The sequence below is a fragment of the Raphanus sativus genome, unplaced genomic scaffold, assembly GCF_000801105.2.
Source record: "Raphanus sativus cultivar WK10039 unplaced genomic scaffold, ASM80110v3 Scaffold1720, whole genome shotgun sequence".
Taxonomy (NCBI): Eukaryota; Viridiplantae; Streptophyta; class Magnoliopsida; order Brassicales; family Brassicaceae; genus Raphanus; species Raphanus sativus.
This window is the reverse complement of record NW_026617029.1, coordinates 923-17,339: the sequence shown is the minus strand read 5'-3', so window position 1 is coordinate 17,339 and position 16,417 is coordinate 923. Positions and strand designations below refer to the sequence as shown.

General features: G+C 33.5%; 4 protein-coding genes across 4 annotated transcripts; 2 read left to right on the top strand and 2 right to left on the bottom strand.

Moving 5' to 3' along the window:
- Positions 1-450: 450 nt before the first annotated feature.
- LOC130504657 (auxin-responsive protein SAUR15-like) lies at positions 451-968 on the bottom strand. Its single transcript, XM_056999272.1, has one exon. It carries the CDS (start codon positions 845-847, stop codon positions 476-478), a length of 372 nt encoding a protein of 123 aa, XP_056855252.1. The 5' UTR covers positions 848-968; the 3' UTR covers positions 451-475.
- Positions 969-2,587: 1,619 nt separating this feature from the next.
- LOC130504658 (auxin-induced protein X15-like) lies at positions 2,588-3,157 on the top strand. The gene has a single exon (XM_056999273.1). It carries the CDS (start codon positions 2,662-2,664, stop codon positions 2,959-2,961), a length of 300 nt encoding a protein of 99 aa, XP_056855253.1. The 5' UTR covers positions 2,588-2,661; the 3' UTR covers positions 2,962-3,157.
- LOC130504659 (cysteine-rich receptor-like protein kinase 26) lies at positions 3,064-5,800 on the bottom strand. Its single transcript, XM_056999274.1, has 7 exons — positions 4,975-5,800; positions 4,717-4,869; positions 4,464-4,573; positions 4,152-4,362; positions 3,813-4,053; positions 3,578-3,728; positions 3,064-3,472 (listed from the first exon to the last, which is right to left on the bottom strand). Exons 1-7 carry the CDS (start codon positions 5,798-5,800, stop codon positions 3,158-3,160), a joined length of 2,007 nt encoding a protein of 668 aa, XP_056855254.1. The 3' UTR covers positions 3,064-3,157.
- A 5,330-nt stretch (positions 5,801-11,130) lies between these two features.
- Positions 11,131-14,623, top strand: LOC130504656 (uncharacterized). Its single transcript, XM_056999271.1, has 5 exons — positions 11,131-11,553; positions 12,745-13,047; positions 13,304-13,528; positions 13,633-13,761; positions 14,002-14,623. Exons 1-5 carry the CDS (start codon positions 11,305-11,307, stop codon positions 14,230-14,232), a joined length of 1,137 nt encoding a protein of 378 aa, XP_056855251.1. The 5' UTR covers positions 11,131-11,304; the 3' UTR covers positions 14,233-14,623.
- The last annotated feature ends 1,794 nt before the right edge of the window (positions 14,624-16,417 follow it).

Sequence of the window (16,417 nt, the reverse complement as noted above, 5' to 3'; positions counted from 1 at the left end):
TTGTCGGAAAAAAAACAAGTGTTGTATACTTCACTAACAAAAAGGGCGAAAAAGATGTATCAGATTCAGAATTAAGGAGCGCGTGTCAGGGATATAGGCCATAGAGGCGTTCGATATATGGGCTTGGGCTTCTATTAAAAATACGTCTGGGCTTATATAATTACGAGTGTGTATTGTACTATTTTTTATTAATTGTTAATTTTTTATGTAAGAAGGAAAAAGAAAAAAAGATTAATCTGAATGAAACTGAAATATTTGTCCTCTACAAAATTTTAAGTAATGGGAAACTAGTACTACAAAAGACTATGGTTATAGTTGACAAAAAAATAAGACTATGGTTATAGGCAAAGCACACACTGCCATTTGTTATGATTAATCTGAATGAAACTGAAATATTTGCTGTCCAAAGACAAATGTATTAATGTATTGATTTTATAATCATGTATGATTGAATATTCCTCTCACTGAAACAATTTCAACTATTTCCTGGGGAAAGTATCAACAAATTCCTATGCTCTACATTGTATATATATATATCTTCAAATAACAATATCATAAAAATGGAATGTCGTTGAAATTCATTGAATCTGAGAGTGAGGGTGAGGAACAAAGATTCATGGCACAGTATGTTTAAGCCACCCATAGGATGATCAAACCCAAACTCTTCCTCCGATTTACTCAGCAGTTCTTGAAACAAATGCTGGTTCAAATATGAAACCGGCACAACATATCTCTTCTTCGTCTCATCATTCTCTCCAACGTAAACAGCCATGAATCCTCTTTGTGTCGATGATGATTTCCTCCGCATTGCTTGTTTACCACCCAAGAAACTTCTCAGAAAAGCCATTTTGTTGGTTATGTTTTCTTGAAGCTTAATGAGTTCTAAGCTAAAAGGATTTCTTGATTCTGCAAAGTGCTTTGAGATTTTTTAGAATTTAGAATTGTTTTTAGTTTGTGTATCGGTAGGGTTATCTGTTATTATATAAACGAATATACGAAAGAGAAAGAAAAAAAGAATATACGAAAGAAATTAGGGAAGATTACTAAAATAACATCAAATCTTGTTATTATTACTAGAATAACATACATTTTTTTTTAATTACTAGATTATTTTTTGTGCCCAAAATATCTTTATCTTCTTTATTAACAAAAAAACTATTTACAAATTTTTTTTTTTACCAAAGTAAAAAAAAATACAATTATTTTCGAAATATGAAAATAAGTCTACTATTAAAAATTTGCCACACTTGACGACAGATTTACTGGTATTTAACAGACTTATTTCTTTACGCAGACTTATCATGGCAAACTTTAAATCGTTGTAGACTTTCGGCAATAAGTCTATCTCACGTGATGACAGATTTAATTACCTTAGCAGATTTATTTTCTATTGCCAAACTTTTATGGGAGGTTTTCTTCGTATGATGACAGGTTTGTAATATGTAATAGACTTTCATAATAGCATACAGATTTTTGTCCGTAGACCTTTTATAATTGGGCAGATTTTCATTTTCATGAGATGGCAGACTTATGTTTTCTTCGTTCATAAACAACAAACTTTCTGGATAAGTATGTTTCATTGCAAACTTATTAATTACAAAACTAACTTTTACGTGATAGCAAACTTTAATATAAGTTATAGACTATATTAATATGTGTCATATGTTGTGGTAGACTTGTTCGCCACAAATTTTAGAACATTCACTCACATGTAGTAGATTCTAGTGACAGATTTAAATACTATTTTGTTGCATTCGGTGCAATCATCAAGAATTTCCATTCATGAGAATAATATTCACCACATTCCATTTTTTCTTCATCTTCGTTTAAAATGTGTATTTTTAACTTTTAATTAAATTTATCTCTTTTTGAGCAACATTAATTTAATTTATCTAACTAATCGATAGGGCATTTTGGACTTTATATTACCTTTTCTTTCTTTCCTGATTTTTGTATGTTATTCTAGTTATTACACAAAAATGTATGTTATTATAGGTAATTTCTCAAGAAATTATCAGATATTATTATTGTTTTTTTAAAAAGAGGGTTTTCTCATTACAAAGCACATGGCTTTGGATACAAGATACTAAACCAAGAATAAATCAATAAATGGTGTCTGAGAAGAAGTTAGCGGCTAATGATGACTTCATTGGGGGCGTATTTGTCTCAAGGATGTCACATGCCAAATCTCTCTATAGATTATGTAGGGACTAGAAATTGTGTATCTAAAGAACCATAAGTCTCTATCACTGATCAAGTCTTAACTCATAATGATATCAAAAGGACAGGACCACATGACTTTGTTATATACAAGCCAAAATCACAAAAAGTCCTCAAAAATTTATGTGGCGGGAATTTGAAAATTTGACTAGCTATAATGTCTATCTAACTAACAAGTGGTCATGCTGATTTGTGTCTTCACATCAGAAATCATGAATCTGATCACCAGCGGTCCCTTAGGTATCATGCAGTGGTCCGGCAAAGCCATGTGCTTGTTGGTGTTATCTTATGAGTTGAAATTTCTCTAATCCAGTAAAAGGTTATCTTCTAATAGTGATCTTATCTCTATATATACTCATCAATGGGTCCTCTAAACTCAGCAAGTTCTCACGTTCTGCAGTAAAGCATTAGACTTTAAATACAAAGAAACAAAGACAATCTATGGCGATCAGGGTTCCTCGCATGCTACAATCATCGAAGCAGATTCTCCGTCAATCAAAAATGTTCTCATCTTCTTCCACCTCTAGCTATCTTGAAGTTCCAAAAGGCTACATGGCGGTTTACGTAGGAGAAAGAAAGATGAAGAGATTTGTAGTTCCAATCTCGTACTTGAACCAACCTTCATTCCAAGATCTCCTAAGAAGGGCAGAGGAAGAATTTGGATATGATCATCCAATGGGTGGCCTCACTATTCCATGCAGTGAAGAAACCTTTATCGATCTTGCTTCTCGCCTCAACTGATCCATCATGACTCACTCAAATAACATTTTCACAATGATTTTGTACATTTTTTTTTTGGAATTAGTTTTCTTCAAGAGATGAGATGATATCTCTCCTTGAAAGTGAAACAGAGACTTGTAACACTCTTTTTCCTCAATTAAAATTGAGCTGACTCAAATATCTAATCAAATATTAATTTGCAGCTTTCACACAAAAATCACCGAGGGTACAACTCAGTGTTGGAATTATAATTTGAAGTTTTAGCGTTATTTCCTAAAGAAGAAGAACTATCTGAAACCATTGTACTGTGTGTGAAAAACTTAGGTCTTGAAGGTTCTGAAAGAGCAAGAGTATGTCCATCTAACATCAGAAGAACCGAAGCCATACTTGGCCTCTCTGAAACTTTATCTTGGACACAAAGAAGACCAATGTTTATGCATCTCAAGATCATATTCGATGAATAACTTGACATTGTCATCAATATCTTGTCCACAAGATTCAAGGCAACGCCTTCCTTCCAATTTCTCCATGCCTTGAACCAAAATTATTAGTAACCCAAAGGATGTTAATGAAACAAAAAATCTTTGATCAAATTTTGATTTATTTTCTTCTCCATATAATATAAAAAAATACTTACGAAGGTAAGGAGGCCTTCCATGCTGTCCTCATCGCTGAAACAGCTGTTTTTCTTACCACTGATGATCTCAAGAACCAAAACTCCGAAACTGTAAACATCTGTTTTAAACGAGAACTGTCCGTGCATTACATACTCTGGAGCCATATATCCACTGTTTTAAGAAAACAAATGACTTATAATCAGAATCGAGCATGATGTTTAAAAGATTTATGTTACTTTCTATTATTGTACTTACAAAGTCCCTACGACCCTATTCGTGTAGCGTTGAGTCGTGTGGTTGATATCAAATAGCCTTGCCAGTCCGAAGTCTGCTATTTTGGGGGTCATTTCCTCGTCTAACAGAATGTTACTAGCTTTAAGATCACGGTGAATGATCCGGAGACGAGAGTCTTGATGAAGATAAAGAAGCCCCCTAGCTACACCTCCAATGATTTTGTATCTAATTTCCCAATCCAGTTCCTTACCATGGATCGGATCTGTAAACATACTCAAACACGTGAGGTACATTATAAGCAGAACAAAATAACAGTAGAGTGGCTTCCAAGTAATTGGTGTTAGTGAATAAATATGGTACCAAAGATGAACTTGTCTAGACTGGTGTGTGGGAGGTACTCATAGACGAGAAGCCTTTCAGTTCCATCTATTGAGTAACCTAAGAGCTTGACGAGGTTACGATGTTGAAGCTTTGCCACCAATAAGAACTCATTCTTGAATTCGATTTCACCTTGTTGTGCATTTTGCGACAACCTTTTCACTGCTATTTCTTGTCCATCAGATAGCACGCCCTAATGATCATAACAAATTTTTTAATTTAAAAAGGATATGATGATATGATTGCTAGCTTTAGTAAAATCTATATGGTAATAGTTTCTTCTTCTTAAAACACCTTATAAACTGCGCCAAATCCACCTTCTCCGAGTTTATTTTCTAGTGAAAATTGACTTGTGGCTTTTTGTAACAAAGTGAAATCAAATCTCAATGAATCTGCGCTAATGTCTTCATATGCATATGTCAGGAAAAAAAAACTCCAGGTTAGGAAGAAGGCAAACATTCACAGTAAAATTTGAAAGAAACAGAGGAAACAAGTCAGAACAGAGTAAACAGAGCACAAAAATACTATCTTCTATTCTTAGCTTTACCTTCAAGGTTTCGTTCTTCGTTAGTTGTCCTCCTATTAGTTTTATTCTTCCTAGACCTTAGGAAAACGATTAATAATATGATAAATAAGACAACAACAGCAGCTGAAACAGCCGCAAAGATCAAAGCTTTAGGTACACTTCTGTTTTGGTCCCCTGAACAGAGAAATAAAAACAGATTGGTTAAATCATATCTCCTGTTTACATGCTCAACAGTCTGACTTTAAACCCTAGAGCTCGAATTCATAACAAGTGACATACCTTGTGGGACACTTCTCGTCTCATTCCCAGTTGGCGGCTTAGCAGGCCCTGAGCTTGGCTCATTAGTGGTGTCCACTGGATCATAGAATCTCCATGGAGCATAAGCCACCATACAGCTTGGAGACAAGACATAACTACCCATTTTCATATCACAACAGCTAGGAATCTTTGCAATACCCTGTGATAAACAATACGAGCAATCCTGTTCCGATATATCCGGCGTGCACTGGACCATACCGTACAATGTCTGAAACGACGGCCCGCTCGTTTCTCCGACCACAAAGTTCTTCATTCTCCGACCAATCACCGATGCTCTGTCTTTAAGCCCTTCCAGTAAACCCCTTAATGATTTCTCCCAACCCTCGCGATCTCCCGTGAAGTTTCTTGTCCCGGATATGCTTGTTTGAGGATAAATCTCAAGTCTGTTGAAAAGCGTCCGGTTTGAGTACCTAACCGTACATTTGTCGTACCAGATAACCGCCTCTTTCTGAACCGGACACAATGTGACAAGTCTTTTTCCAGCCATTGCGAGACAGTTGGTGCAGTCTTCAGGTTTGACATCGCCTCTACAATGTAAGATTGAGTTGACTTTTCCATCTGAGTCTCCGAGTGAGATGTTGTAGAATCCGTTGCCGTTCTGCAGGAGAGATGATAGAGAGGAATATATGAGACGGTCGAGGTTGACGGCGTAAGGGGTGTTAACGGTGAAGTTGCCTGTGATGTTTGAGCAGATTTGTTTTAACGGCACCGGTTGTGACTGAACGGTGAGGCATCGGATTTGGATTAAGATTAATACTGACATCATCAGAGGAAAAAGAAGAGGCATTATTTGGATCATTTTCTGTTACATCATTTGTCTAGATTGTTTGAAGGGGTATAACACGCCATTATGCGTTGACCTTTGATTATGTTAATTTATTTTGATTTGTTGTAAGCTAGGCTGTTATGAAAATGCGACAGTTATTCATAGAATTATAGGATTGTTTGTCGAATTTAGTTGCTTGTGTAAGTGTCATGCAGAAAAATATATTGTATGGTATTGACTTTGTCGACAAATAAACAAAAATTACATGTTGTCGAAGTTCCCTGAACTATAATGTTGAAAGGGAAATAGTTCATGAAGTAACATTATCAGAACGAACAAGAAGAATGCAATTTACTTGCATTCATTTTCCTTTTTGTGAAACTACTCTTTCAACAAGAAATAGAGACGGGGTTGTGAGTAACATACTTGTGAATAGGATTTGATGAAGCTGGGAAGTGATAGTGATGAAATTATCTTCAGGACAAGAGTGGACTGGGACATGCTGAAGAAGAGCTCACATGATTCTGTCTCGCAGCTGCTAAAACTGAGAGTTGAACATGGATTGTACCTGAAGATCGTTCACGGTGCGCTAGAAGACTAACAACTTCAAGCACACTTCACATGAGATTGTGCATGATATTGACACACATACATCTAACATATCTTTGGGAATGGTAGATAGTCTATGAAGTGGGCCATTACACATATGACAGAAGCCTTCTGGCTTAACCCTAACGGCCATGTGATGTGAGGTTTGTATCAAAGAGACTGTTGGGCTTATTTTGTGAGATGGGCCTTCATATAAGCCCAATAGATTATCCTGCAAATTGTTGAGAATGAGATGTCAGTAAAGTGAGAGACAATTCTCTCTGTTACAGCAATACTGTGTGTGTGGCGTAGCTGCACATCGTGCCGTTTCTGACTTTAATAAACAGGATGTTTCTCTCTTTTGCGGCACAGACTGAGTAGCGTTCATTTCTCTTGAATTTCCCCGAGGTTAAAATTGTTCTTAGATTCATTCATTGTGAAGTAACATACAATTTTAATTTATCCCTTAAACTTTTGAAATCCCATGTCAGAATAGTTGGAATTTAATACGTAATTTATCTAGTGATATCTATTGAAGCGTGACCAACTTCTAGAATTTGCTATCTTTAAAATCTTATTTCCTCTCCTTTTCTGAAAGATGACCATAGTCGCTTTTTGTAGTTCGTGCCAAAAAGGAAGATGTTAGGGATTTTCTTTTTTTACCTTTGCTTTTTTGTTAAGATTACTACGAATCTATCATACATCCAAAAAAGTGTATCGTAACAACTCTCCCCAACTTCTAACTATTAGGTCTACATCTACATCTACATCTACATCTACATCTACATCTAGTCGAAGAATCAAAGGCAAATTGATTAGAAATTTACATTTATCTTACAAAAGGTTATATTATGTTTCTATATGTTTCGTGAAATCAAAGATAATGACAATGTTTAGGCTTATGATGAATAGTCTGTTTACATGTAAATGGACCGCCTAACCCATAGATAGGTGAACTATAGCCAGCCGGCTTTGACCAGATGGTGACCAAATGGCACCGTCCTGGAGTTTCACGCCAGCACAGAGACGCCGACCAATGATGCAAGAACACAAAGATATATTATCAACAAGTGTCCCCATGACTTTTCATGGACGAAAGCCACGTCATCACAGATCTAAAGGCTGAGGGACTCTTGTCAGAATACTTAGATCCGTCAGATTTGTGCCACGTGTTGAATTTACAGTAGTTCATCAGTAGGGAAAGGGTACTCTTCTATTCAACCATTTATGTGAAATGTATACTATAACTTATATCACGACCTGGTTACTGATAACATTTTTAATCCCAATAATAATATGATAATAGGCCGGCATGCATTCACACAAATGTTATTGCCCCGTATGATACGGACCACATAGTAGATTAGGTGGTCGTGATTGTTTGATGTTCCACTTCTGCTTTACGGGGTTTGCGTAGTTCGTCGGTCACTATGTACAATACGTCACGATCGGGTATTTTAATGAACTTTTGACCTATTGTTGAGAAGATATCACATTTTTGTCAGCTAATATAATTAAATTGCAAGTCCTCTAAATAAAATAAAAATTCATATAGCCAAATATTAGTTTGAAAAAAGCTAATAAAAAGGAACCGACTATTGATTAAAAAGACACAAGCATTATGACTAAACATCGTGTTCTTTATGATTTTCTTGTCGGTTACTGAAGTCAAATTGCGAACCTAACATGCCTCATGGGTAATTAAATTTTCATTCATCCAAACTAATGTATTATATATGCAAGGATGTTGTGTATAGACATATTTCGTCTATATTCTCACTTTAATCATAAGAACTAGATTTTGACCCGCACGCCTGTGCGGGTGTATATTTCAAAAATATATTACTATTTATTTTTCATATCAATATCAAAACTCGATTAAAAATTCAAATCTGAAAAACCAAACCGATCAAGATCCAAAAGAGTAATACCAAACCCAAACCAAAGTTGATTAAATATCCAAATTATTCAAAATTTTGATGTTTAGACCATTGAAACTGTAACCAATTCGAACCGAAGTATTTTGGATATCAAAATGTATCCGAAAAATATTTATATACTTATATACATATTAATTATTTTTAGTTTTATTGTATATAAAAACATCCAGAATATATATGATACTTTTAGGTTGTTTTAAATACTTTAAAATATATAAAAATAGTCAAATATAAAAATATAACATAGTGGAAGTACACTCAAAACACCAAAAATATTTAAAATAATTATTGATTTTTGATCCCAAAATTTATTCGAAACCAGTTTATGTATTAAGTTTAGGTATTCTGACATATGTTATTCAGATTTATATAAAATATATTATTTTTTATAGATTTCAAGAAATTCAAAATATACAATGAATTTTAAAAGATAATTTAAATGGGTTATCCGAACCTGAACTGAACCCGCAAAGATCCGAATATATTTGAACTGAAACTTAGAAATATCTGAATGGGGCTGAAATCTTTGACCTCGGAAACCCAAAACCCAAACAGATCCAAAACGAATCCGAATGGATACCTGAACGCCTAGCTCTAGTCATAATTCGAACTGACACTTAGAAATATATGAATAGGGCTGAAATTTTTGACCCCGGAAACCCGAAACTCAAACAGATCCGACACGAACCGGAATGGATACCTGAACGCTCAGCCCTAGTCACTATTATGTATCATATATATGTCATCATATAATTAATTGTATTGGTCCATCATATAAATAATCATATAATTAATAGTATTTTATATGTACCATCTTATAAATAATCACATATATTAAATTCTTAAAGTTTAATGTGAAATATAAAAAACCATAATTTAAGTTGGTATATGAAATTATTTTTTTTTGTTGTAATTTTCTTATATATATTGAAATCATTTTTTTAAAATGGTTATTGGAAAATATTTTAGTAAAAATAAAATTTTGAATATATGCATATTTTAAATCAATTTTTGATATAAATCAACTTTAAATTATTATTTTGATTTGGAATATGTATATAAAATTTAAATTTTATTTTATGATTATTTTAGACAAAACAATGTTTTTAGGTAATTAGATTAGTCCATTTTGTATATTTTAAAACTGATATACTTTTATCCATGTTTCAAATTTTTAATTTTTTGCAATAGTTTTTTATGAATTATTATTAATTTTATGATATTAATTTTTTGAAAATTGAACTCTTAAAATTTTATATTGACTAAAACTAAATAAGGTAATAATAGTTGTTTTAAAAGATTGTTTTATATTATATACTATTTATATTTCAGTTTGTATTTTTATTTTTACCATAAAGAATTGTAAATAAAAAGAATTGTAAATATAGTGATAGAATTGTAAACAAAAAGAGATATAGAAAGAAGGTTGTTTAATTTATTGTAAAAACTATGGCTAAATATTTAAATAAAAAGAAGTATTAAATATGTTATTCATGTTTCTAAACAATTCTCATTTGTTATTAATTTATTAAAAATACAATGGGTAAATGTGTAAATAAAAGAAAATATACATATCTTATTTATTCTAATATCCATGTTTCTAAACATATCTCATTTATTCAAGTATATTTGTTTTCAAATAAACCCATTGTGTACTTGAACTTTAATAATATGATTATTTGAAAGATTGATTCGCAAGTTGTAAAATAGGATTATACTAAATGTTACGAATATTTAGTAAAGATTTTTTTTTTGTTCAAGTAAAGATCTTTACATTACGATTTTTGTATCACGTAATGGTAAGTATTTAAAGTAAGGAATCTGCTAAAGATGTTGCATTGGGTCTATCATAGTAAACTGTGATTAGCAAGTCTATATATTTTGTAACTAATGTGATAGCTTGAGTTTAGGTGTTTGTTATGTTAATGTTAGTAAGATAGTCAATGATTTTAGGAATATTTCCGATTCAATTGATACTCTGTTTTAATGCTATGTCCAACTAAATCGCAAGAAAGATTTTCTGTTTGAAAATACTGAATTAATAAAAATTTCGAATCTTTTTTTTTTTGACTAAATCGAATCTTATTTATTCACAACTAATATATGCTAAACCGAATGGTTTTAAAATTGTATGTAATTCATGTAATATATATACTCCGGTTTAGTGATGTTAACAATTTACATTTCTAAATTTATGTATTAGTTCTGGTTTATAATGTTAACTGAATTAGATTTTGGCACTTAAATTAACCTTTCGTTTTACTAATTATTTCAACTATTTCTTGCAGATATTAGGATAGTGGTGATATGAAAAAGGAAATATATTTTATGGTTAAAGAGATATAAATTCACGTCATCTGGGTCAAATAAATATTAGTGGGCTTGTCCAATTTTTTTGTCATATGCCGTGAAAGCTTCATCTGAATATTAGTGCATTTGTATTATTAATACCAGTGGCAATCAGTTGTAATTTTTGTGGAAAAGTCAGGGCTAAATATTATTTGTACTTCAGTCTTAATAGTTTAGATAAATACATCAGGTTGCAAAAAAGGACAAATGCTAACAGGAGTTCAATGGATATTAGTTAGCCTTTAATAAAATGTTAATACTAGGTGGGAGAAAATTGCCCAAACGCTTTCAAAGTTATATATAGTCTAGCTAGGGATGTATGGTTAATATATGTTTGGTGGTGACGACGAATCCACAATATAAAGTGACCACACATTATATAAAAACAAGTCATAAATAGCAAGATTTTTAAAAAATTATGTATTAGATTTATCAATTAACAAGTAGTAGTATCTTCCGCATATAAAGAACAGGCAAGTCCGAGCCAGAGCAGAACACAGCACACTTGGGGTTAAAGAAAAAGAAAAGGAGTTTTTCTTTTCGTGTCAATTTTCTCTCTTTCTTTCTCGTGCTTTCCTCACGAGATCTCTCACAAGACTCTCACGTTAAAATAATAGAAAAGAAAAAGGTGAAAAAAGGAATCCATAAATGGACATGAGAAGCAACAACCACCAGCAACAACAGCAACAGGTACTTGATGGGTCGGACATAGTCGAGCTGGTCGAAAACGAAAAAGTGTTCGACAAGTTTGTGGAACAAAAGTTTCAGCAGTTAGATCAAGATGAAGATGGTAAGCTCTCCGTGACAGAGCTACAGCCTGCCGTTGCTGATATCGGCGCTGCCCTTGGTTTGCCTGCTCAGGGCACTTCCCCTGATTCCGATCACATCTACTCAGAGGTGAACTTTTTTTTTGACAAGTATATGAATTTCATTAAAACCATTTCTAGTTTCTTTGTTTATAAAGTTTTAATATTCGTGACATATGGTCCGGCTAATTTGCTGATTATCTTATATTTTTATAGTACTAAACTGTTTTTTTTTTTTGGGCCGCTTACTACTTAAATGTTACATCTTATAGCCATATAGTTTTCTTTATTGTCTTGGAATGGTCACACTTATTATGCAGACTATTATATTACTGACAGAGATTAAATGGAATCTCAGAATTTTACTATAGTTGTTTAAGCTATCTTGTTGATATATGTGTGTGTGTGTGGGTGAGGGGGTTGGTGGTTACATTTTATTTTCTTTGTGCGCTAAGAGTGATAGGCGAAAAAAAAAAATAAAACCAGATGTTTTAATAATGGTAAATAACTCTGGTCGGTGACCTTATCCTAGATCATATCTCAAGTCAGCCCCTCGTGTCGCTCTCCTCGCTGCCGTCTCATGCTTGGAACATCGCTTTATGAATCCTTCACCTACTTATTCTTAACTACTGTATTAAACCCTATTACACGGATCAACTGGATGTTATCATCTATTGCGTGTTTTATGCGTCATATAGAAGCTTTCGTCTGTGCACCCATCTTTTCGACTGACATTTAGTAAAATTTCAAATAACAGTATCCCACTTTGTGCTTTTTAATAGCGAAAACCCTAATTTAATTTATAGCAACTTTCCCTTTTTTCCAAATAATTCAATAAACACATACAGGGAAGAAAACAGTTCTGTAAAGACTACAAATCTTTGGTTTGGTGTGAACCAAAACCAAAAAAGATAACTTCTATTTACCGACATGGAATCTTGAACCTACATTAAATATGGTAAACCTACCTCGTGTTTCGCATGAATCACGTTGATTAATCGATTAGGCCAAAGAGGACCTTGAATAAATACAGAATTGTGTAGTCCGTAGTCATTCACTAAGATTCGCTTATTGAAAAACATATCCAAGGAGGAGTAAAAATCCAAATACGAATCTTTCTCTCATTGGATATAGATCAATATCCAATTGTTTTTTGTTAGGTTTTGTGATTTTTTTGGTGTATTAAAAGAATTAGACAGCGAGATCAAACCATTAACTCCTGTGTGTCTCGTCCGTACATTTATTTTCATAATTTTGTAACATTATAAATAAACTATCACAGGTCCTAAACGAATTCACTCATGGAAGTCAAGAGAAAGTGAGCAAGACAGAGTTCAAAGAAGTGTTGTCAGATATTTTGTTGGGCATGGCTGCTGGTCTAAAACGCGACCCCATCGTCATCCTCAGGATGGACGGTGAGGATCTGTCGGAGTTCATCCACAGCCCTGGATACGAAGCCGAGATCGTCTCCGTCTACTTCTCAGCGGTCTCCGGCTGCGAGGAAGCATCACTCAGTGATTGCATCGTGAAAGCTCTCCAGTCGCTTTCTGTTGATCATGGAATGCCTCCTTCTAACGATCCATGGGTACTTACTTTATTATATTTTGATTTCTTCTTCACCAATCCTAATTTATATATATATGCATATATGAACGTGCAATCCTTATTACTCCTCCGTTGAATTAACTGTGGTTTAAGTTATTATTATTTTCATATCTTTTTGAATTTGCAACGTATATTTAGCATAAAAATATTTGATGTACGTTAAATCCCAAATTAATATAAAATAAGTTTGTTTTTGATGTTTTGTTGAGAGCGGTGACCATAAGCTATTGTTTCAGGTAATGAGCAACATTGTAGAACCGATCGTTGACTCTTGTCTTGATGAAGAAGATAAGAGAGAGAAGAGAGTGTCACAGGAGAGATTCTTGGAAGCATTCAAGAGAGTCGTGGAGAGAGTAGCTCAACGTCTCAATGAACAGCCCGTGATCGTCGCCCACAGCGAAAACACATTCGATGGGAGCGGCATCAGAAGGCTCCTGTCCAATAAGTTCGAGTTCGACAAGGTAAACTTTCATACATGTATACATGTGTTAAGCAAAGCTTAGGTATAATAATAAGAAGAGAAGATTTGAAATGATGATAACGAGAAGATTTGTTTTGGTCGTAGGCATTAAACGTTGGGTTGGAGATCATTCCAAAAGACCGTCATGGTAAGGTGTCTAAAGAGTATCTACGAGCTGTGCTAGATACTGTTGCACCATCTGCGACTTTACCACCAATAGGTGCAGTGTCCCAGGTAAATAATATCCGCTTTAATTTTTTTTTTCTCGTTTGCGTGTAAGGTTCATGTCTGCATGTTATGTGCTTAGTAATGGAATGTGTTTCTGTTACTTTTAAAATGAAACTACAACCGGTAGTGCATGTTTTTATCAGCTTTTCTTTTATTATAAACGCAAAAAAGATGTTAAGTCTTGGGCGATTTAAGTTTCAATGACATTGATTAGTTAAATATTTTTGTGTGTGTTTTTGTTTGAAGATGGATGATATGATAACGGAAGCACTGAAGATGGTGAAGGGAGATGATGGAAAGGTGGTGAAGGAAGAGGAGTTTAAGAAAACAATGGCAGAGATATTGGGAAGTATAATGTTGCAGCTTGAGGGTAATCCGATATCTGTCTCCTCTAACTCAGTGGTTCACGAGCCGCTCACCTCCGCCACCTTTCTGCCTCCGCCTCCGGCTGAGTCGCCAGAGGAGCCTTCTAACTAATTATACTCGTTTAAGTGGGGAGAAACAAGAACAAAAACGTTATGGTTAATGAGTTTTTACCCCCCTTTAAGTTTTTAAATATTCGAGGAAAACCAGCTTTACTTTGGGATGTGTAAGAAAAAGGCCACTCTCTTCATTTCTTTGGGATGATAGAGAGAAATGGGCGTTTTTTAGTAGTGAACATATTCAAAGCTTGTGGTTTCCTCGTATGGGAGTGGTGATTATGGTCATGTGCCTTTGTCTTTTATTTTCATCATGGAATGCAATGTTTTATTATGTGTTTATTTTCCGTCTTGAATCATGTAATCTTATAATTAAAAGTAGTATTTTAAAAAATGAATAAAAGTAGTATTTTTTAAAAGAAATGTAATCTTATAATTACAGTTTACTCTATGCAGTGCCGGTCTAACATTTTACACTGCCTAAGTCCAACTTTTTTAAATTATGTTTTTCAATAATCTTTTTCCAAAATTACAGACATTAGTATAAAAATATATAAAGCTTTCATAAACCAAGCATACCACATCAAAATTTTATAGAAAAATAGTAAATAAACTAAAAATATAATTACATTTTTCCTGCAAAATCATTTACTAATTTAATAAATCTTTAATTATATCAGTTTTAGTTAATCCATTTAATTTCAGGGAGAATTGCTAAAAACAACCTAAAAATTGAAGTCAAATGCATTAGTGTACCCCAATTTCAGTCAAATGCAGAACCAACTTAAATGGAAGATGAAAATACCATTTAGTCCTTATGAACAAACAAAAAAACGGAGGGATATTTACGTTTCTATCCTTTTGGAAGTCTACATATAGAAGAAGGAAGTCTACATATTTTTAGACCTCCAGCGAAGTCTAAATTGTAGACTTGATGTGTAGTCTACACCAAAATTTTATCTAATATTTTGTTTTAAAATTGTTTAAAAATAATTATTGTGATATATTTTAACTAATCATCAATATAATGGATAGTATGAAGTAAATATATTAAAATTTTATATAACTGAACAATTTTAAAGAATATATACTAAATTGGTATCTATGATATAAACATTGTTCATAGTTTAGAAACAAAATGTTATAACATGATATGTCTTTTAGTGGTAGATTTTTAGAATTAGACTTTAGATTTTATTTTTTTTTGGTTTTATTGACTTAAATCTGTTTATTAATGTTTAGGAGTTTATATTTTGTGTAATTTTGATATTTGATAGACTTTTTGAGTATCAAGCAAACTATTTAGGGTTTGAGATTTGTGGTTTAGGGTTTCGTAGACCTACAGTAAAGTCTATAAATCTGTAGACGTCTTTTTCAGTCTAATTAAAATTAAAAAAAAATTGGTAATTTTAAATATTTTTTAAAAAACCAGACAAAAATCGTTGTAGACATACGAAGAAGTCTACACACAAAATTTAACTTAACCGGATTTAACCAAAATAATTAACCTAAACGAAGTAAACCGTAAACCAAACCTTTTCTAACCTAACCAGAAAAGTTACCCATCATATAAATACTCTTTCTCAAGCTTGTCGGGTAAAAAACCCTAATCCACGCCGTTTGTCTCTCTAATGGCGATTTCCGGTGAACTCTAGCCACCACGTCTCCGCCGGTTAAAGTAGTCTCCGTCGGCCACCACGTCTCCACCACTGTCGGCTCAGTGAGTTAATTATCTCTTTATCTCTCTGCTTCGACCGCTCCATCGCTAGCAACCTCTCCTCTAAACCTCCTTTACTTTTTTCTTTTCCAGATCTGCGCCGGCGACTTCCAACGAACGGTTCTTCTCGTCCGGTCAGTCTCACGGACGGTACTTCATCTCTCTCTGTCTCCTCGCGTTTAACAACTAGTCTCTTAGTTTGTTTACTAATTTTTTAGTTTCTTTTGTTTCAGATCTGTGTCGGCCAGTCTCAGATCCATTTCTCTAAGGGCGGATCTTCTCTAATCCATCTCTGCTTCCGGTCAGTCAACTCTAAGGTATGTAGACTTCATTGTCGATATGTAGACTTCATTTCGAAGTATACCTCTGGCGTAGACTTCATTATGAAATTGTAGACTTCCTGCTAGACTGAATTTTGATTAGACTATGTGAATAAGTTACATACTGTCCATCAAATTAATCATATCTATAATTGAAAACTAACATACTTATATACATGGCGAACAAAATCTACACCCTGTGGTTG